Source organism: Panicum virgatum, chromosome 1K, assembly GCF_016808335.1.
Source record: "Panicum virgatum strain AP13 chromosome 1K, P.virgatum_v5, whole genome shotgun sequence".
In the NCBI taxonomy this organism is placed as follows: Eukaryota; Viridiplantae; Streptophyta; class Magnoliopsida; order Poales; family Poaceae; genus Panicum; species Panicum virgatum.
This window is the reverse complement of record NC_053136.1, coordinates 13,804,816-13,810,076: the sequence shown is the minus strand read 5'-3', so window position 1 is coordinate 13,810,076 and position 5,261 is coordinate 13,804,816. Positions and strand designations below refer to the sequence as shown.

Sequence of the window (5,261 nt, the reverse complement as noted above, 5' to 3'; positions counted from 1 at the left end):
GCGCCAGTGATGTCGCCGCCGGGCGGCACCTCTACAGAGGCGCCTCCTTCTGCGAAGAGCATACTATATCATGGTGTGCAGACTACAAAGTGATGGACCGATGGTGCTCTCACATTACTAGTAGTCTATTATCTTCACAAATAGTACTCCCTCCATTCGAAATTGCATGATGTATTTTGATCAAGCAAAACCTTCCAAAGTTTGTAAAGTTCGATTTTATTACCTAATCAAAAGGGAAATAGACTATAGGAGTAGCTTCATTACTTGTTTTTTTTTGTATGTTGCAAGATATGTATGGTGTACTATCGTATTGTCAGGGCCGATGGGGATATGAGAGAAGGGAGGTGGCGGATGAGGGTCGCGACGGCGCAGGGGTCCGCCGCGATGGTGTAGGGAGGCGACGCGGCGGACGTGGGTCGTGGCGGCGCAGGGTTCTCCCACCCGGAGGAATTAAAGGAGGATGAGGCGCCGCCGCGCCGACCGTGGGGAAGAGAGGAGGCAGCGCCGCCCATATGGGAAAGAGCTCCACCGTGCCGACCCCATCGAGGTGGTGCGCGGGCCGACCCTCCTCTGCCCCAGCCCCGTCGAGGAGGCGCACGCGCCGGCTGCCACAGGAAGGGGAGGTGTGGCGTGGCCAGCCCGTGATGGCTGGGAGGGGCGGCACGACCCATAGGAAGGGGATGGGATGCCTGGCTCATCGTGGAGGAAAGAAGACGCGGGGGAGATGAATGGGAGAACCATTCCAACCAAACAGGGGGATTGGCTCGGTATTGGAAGTGAAGGGGTAAGGACGGGGTGAATACTGTTTGATATTGAGGTCCATTTTCAATTATGAATTCTCACGTTGCAAGTGGGGCGGGTTGCCGCTGTCCGCCCCGCGTCCGCACGAGTCGCTAGTGCCGTCGCGGGCCTAAGCGGCAGCCCGCATAGCGCCGCTTGCCTTTTGCGGGCTTTGCGGCTGCCCGCATGTGGTCGCCAGCCCCCAGAACGCAGTAGGCCAGTAGCCATCCCATAGTGACTAACTGAAAAGGCACATAAAAATCACATGCTGGAGGCTAATCTTTGGTTAGTTGCCATCTATACTGAAGACGTCTGATCCAATCCATGCAGCGGATGCAAGCATTGCAATGTTAATCGGCTAATGTCGCAAGCCGTCTGCGCATGTAGTCCAAAGTCCGTCCGCCATGGAAGTTGCAAGTTGTCTGCGCATCCGTTTGCCATGAGAGTTGCCGGTCGTTCGACAGCTCATGAAGCATGAGGGGGATTGCGGCGCCGCTGGGCACTGCGAGCAGGGCCATGTGGTCTGCTTTCGCGAAGTGGGTTCGCGGCGCAGAATATGCGGTTTTGCGGCGACCCTAAACCGTAAACCCTAAACCCTAAACGATACAGGGACGGCGCGGCCAGAGCTTGGGGCGGCACCCGCCGTCCAGAGCGGCGATGCAGGGGCGGCGCGGTGCGGCCAGAGCTTAGGGGTGGCAAGCCGGCGGCCGGAGCTTAGCCTGCGGGAGAGCGCGCGCACTGGGACTGGGAGTTTGAGCGTGTGCTCTCGGCAAAGAAGGTGGAGCTGCTGAGTGCGGTGGCCGCCCCTGGCGATGGGTTCGCGATGCTTGTGGGTTCTCGCGGGTTTCCCTCTTATCCAGCGGTCTTTGCAAAGTGACCCGCAAATAATTTGTTCGCCATGAACAACAATTTTGTGGGGCGGGTTTGTAGGTTCGTATAAGAACCCGCCCTGCCTGCAACCTGAATGAATTCTAAGACATCCAAATAACCGATATTCAGAGCTACCAATGTCAATTCCAAATTCTGACTACATACAAACGCATAATTGAGGATTCGGAGGACAGGTCTTTGTGAGGTGTCTGCTCCGTTTTAGACTATATTGTAATATTGGGCTTACAATAGTTTTTACAAATATTTTTCAGAGGCACGTACTGCATAATGGATTGGAGGCTTGTATAAAAAGTCATAAAGAGACGGCATCATGAACTTTGAGTGTTTCATCAATCAAAATTAGTGCATCTATCAAAATATGGAACCAATCTATCTATTATAATATACCATTGGTGGGTGACAGGAGAACGTTGAGGCCCGTTACACTCGGGCCCACATGTCAGCAAGAGTTCCCCTACAGTATTTTAGAGGAGACTCATCCATCCGACGGGAGGACGTAGAGGAGAGGTGCAAGGGTGTTGCTGGGGTCATGCGGTTGACCCTAGTAGACTTTTCACCCACTACAGATTTTGTGTTGTTGGGCTTAAATTGGTCCAACAAACTGGTCCATAGTCAAATTTATTCTAAAACAAATTTATTTTGTTTTAAAATAATTTTTTTAATTGTTCTAGCAATACAAAAAGTTTGTTCGGAAACAAAATATTTTGGTTTCGAAACAAAAAGTAGTTATTGGGTCTTGTGCGATGGTTTGACTGCCAGTAGTCCGAGCGACTCCTAACATTTGCCTAGGTGCAATGGGTTTGTCAAACATGGATCACCCATGGAAGCGGGGGAGGTACACAAGCACACTTAACGGAGGCTAAAGAAGCTGCATCAACCGTTGATTTGAATCCAATGGCCACTGCTCATTGACTGAAACATTAAAAAAATCAGGCAGCTGGTTATGCATCTCCCATATTTTTCTACACTTTTTTTCTTACGTTGTTTAATTTGGACTAGGCAAATATGTTCGTATGTTGTTACGAACAAAGTGGGTATAAGTGTTATATATATATATTTATATATATATATATATATAATTTGCTTGTGTATTAATTTGTAGGGATTTATGTGATTAAGTCGTGGACGGAGGGCTGGTCCAACTCATATACGGGATGAACTAACGTCCACTTATCAATGACACAAGGCGGATCAAATCAAAATTTAGATGGAAACATTACATGATTTAGAAATAACTATATAGAGTAGTACTCTTTATGGCTTTATTTTCTGACGAGGCGCCGTTTTCTTCCTCAAACCAAACATTCTCTCACAGTGAACTACAAGGCCCAAAAATAATATGAATTTTGCTTCCCCCAAAAAATATAAAAGAATTTTGCCGGACAGCCAGAAACAACTTGTCCTTCTGTACTACTACGGTAAACCGGCCGGTAAACCGGTTGCACGGGAGCTTTTGAATTTGGATTCGAATTCAAACCGGTCAAACCAACCGGTAAACCGGTAAAACCGGCCGATAAACCGGTCAAACCGGCCGGTAAACCGGTCGGAACCGGTTGCACGGGAGTTTTTGAATTTATTTAAATTTGGATTTGAATTCAACCGGTTTCCACCGGTTACCGGTCCAACCGGTCCGGTAAACCGGAACCGGTGGCCGGCGGTTTGGGTTAACCGGTCGGGATAAAAAACCCTGCTACTACCTCCATGATTCACCGTCAACTTGGCGGCTGGCGCACGATCCATGTCGTTAGGTGCCTGGTTTCTCGCGTCGTACACCTTGATCTGGCTCATGGCATTCCTCAGTCAACGAATCAACGATCGACTTTCCGACGGTATTATCTTTAAAAAAAAACTTTCCGACGGTATTGACTTGTATACTTATCTCCACCCGCACAACAGTTCTGTGTTTTTTGACTTCAGCTGCCTGCATGAACACTCGAGCAGTCGCCCAAAGGTAAGCAATTCCCTCTCTGCAGTCTGCACCTCGGTTCATCTTAATTGGATCACAAACCATTCTGGAAATTACCGCAGGGAATTTCCTTCCTGAATTCTACGGTTTCTCCTACAGGCCACATCGATGGAAGCCGCCGGCAAGACAGTCGCCATCTCCAGCTTGCTACTGAATCTTGCCTTGTTCTTGCCATGTCTCTCCGCCGCCGTCTCCTCCAACCTGTCCTCCCATCCAAGCATGTCCAAAGGACCCATCCACCACGTCAACCCCTACGTCGAGCGGCACTGCCAGTCCGTGCTCTCCTCCGCCGCGGCGCTCAGGTCCGATCCTGACAGCGCCGGCGTCCTCAAGTACGAGCTGTCCTTCGTAAATGGCGACTGGACCCAGGACGCCGTCCAAGCTCCCCTGCTTCGCTCCCATGGAATTGGAAGCTACGCCGATGCCGCGGCGGCTGGTCCTGATGAATCTCCCCAAGGTGAAGGGGTTCCCCTTGCGTCCTTCATGCTCCTGCACATGGACATGGACCCGGTGCCGCGGCGAGGAGCTCGAACCGCCTTCCACGCCAGCGGGATCCTCAGCCTTACCATCACCCGCCGCAACTGCTGCTGCTCGTCCATGGAGCCAAGCGCGGCGCGGCATTTCGAGGAGCTCCGGCCAGGGGTCGCCAGGCTCCTTGTGTGGTTCCAGGGTGTGTACACGGAGACGAAGTCGTCGGCGAGCGGCGGCGGCGGCGAGAGGGTGTACATGTTTATTTTTTGATCTCATGAACCTGCATTTTCCGTGCATTTTGCAACACCAAGCTGTAATTATATTGTTTGGTAAATGGCCAGCTCCAATTGCTCTACGTGAGGATATATACCAATACAGAATTGCAGATGCAGCTGTTGTGTAGTTTCAATTTCTTCAACTCATTTGAGCATTTACATTATGGTGCATGCCAATCTTGGTCCTGTTTGGTTCCTAATATTAGACCTGTCACATTCAATATTTGGACACTTATTAGGAGTATTAAAGGTAGATTAAAGATAAAACTCATTCCATAACCCCTAGGCTATTTCGCGAGACGAATCTATTAAGCATATATTTTTTTTCATAATTAGCCTATGTGATGCTACATTAAATATGTGCTAATTATGGATTAATTAGGCTTAATATATACATCTCGCGAAATAGTCCGAGGATTCTGGACTTAGTTTTATAAATAATTTATATTTAATGCTTCTAAACAGCTTAAAAATATTCGATGTGATAGGATTAAATTTTAGATTCTCGAATCCAAACGACCCCTGTCTTTCAAAAGAAACCTGATCAATTCTGCTAGCGACACACTGACAGCTATGATGATGATGACCTTACGAGAGCTGAAAAGAAAATACGTGCTCTGTTTCACTGCCCTCACCTGCACCTACAGGTGCAAATTTCTACTTGGCTGTGTTCACTTCGCACCAATTTCTCCAAATTTTCCAAACTTTCCATCACATCGAAATCACATCAAAACATTAAATATAGCAAATGACCCATGCATGGAATACTAAATATAGGTAAATAAAAAAACTAATTGCATAGTTTTAATGTACGTTGCGAGACGAATCTTTTGAGCCTAGTTAGCCTATAATAGGACAATATTTACCACAAACAAACG

General features: G+C 48.5%; 1 protein-coding gene across 1 annotated transcript; it reads left to right on the top strand.

Moving 5' to 3' along the window:
• The first annotated feature begins 3,551 nt into the window (after window positions 1–3,551).
• LOC120652824 lies at window positions 3,552–4,378 on the top strand. Its single transcript, XM_039930758.1, has 2 exons — window positions 3,552–3,622; window positions 3,737–4,378. The coding sequence occupies exon 2, from the start codon at window positions 3,746–3,748 to the stop codon at window positions 4,376–4,378; it is 633 nt and encodes a 210-aa protein (XP_039786692.1). The 5' UTR covers window positions 3,552–3,622; window positions 3,737–3,745.
• Window positions 4,379–5,261: the final 883 nt, after the last annotated feature.

Excerpts from the sequence above, each read along its gene's own strand:
- LOC120652824 (XM_039930758.1), top strand. The coding sequence starts at position 3,746 with ATGGAAGCCGCCGGCAAGACAGTCGCCATCTCCAGCTTGCTACTGAAT.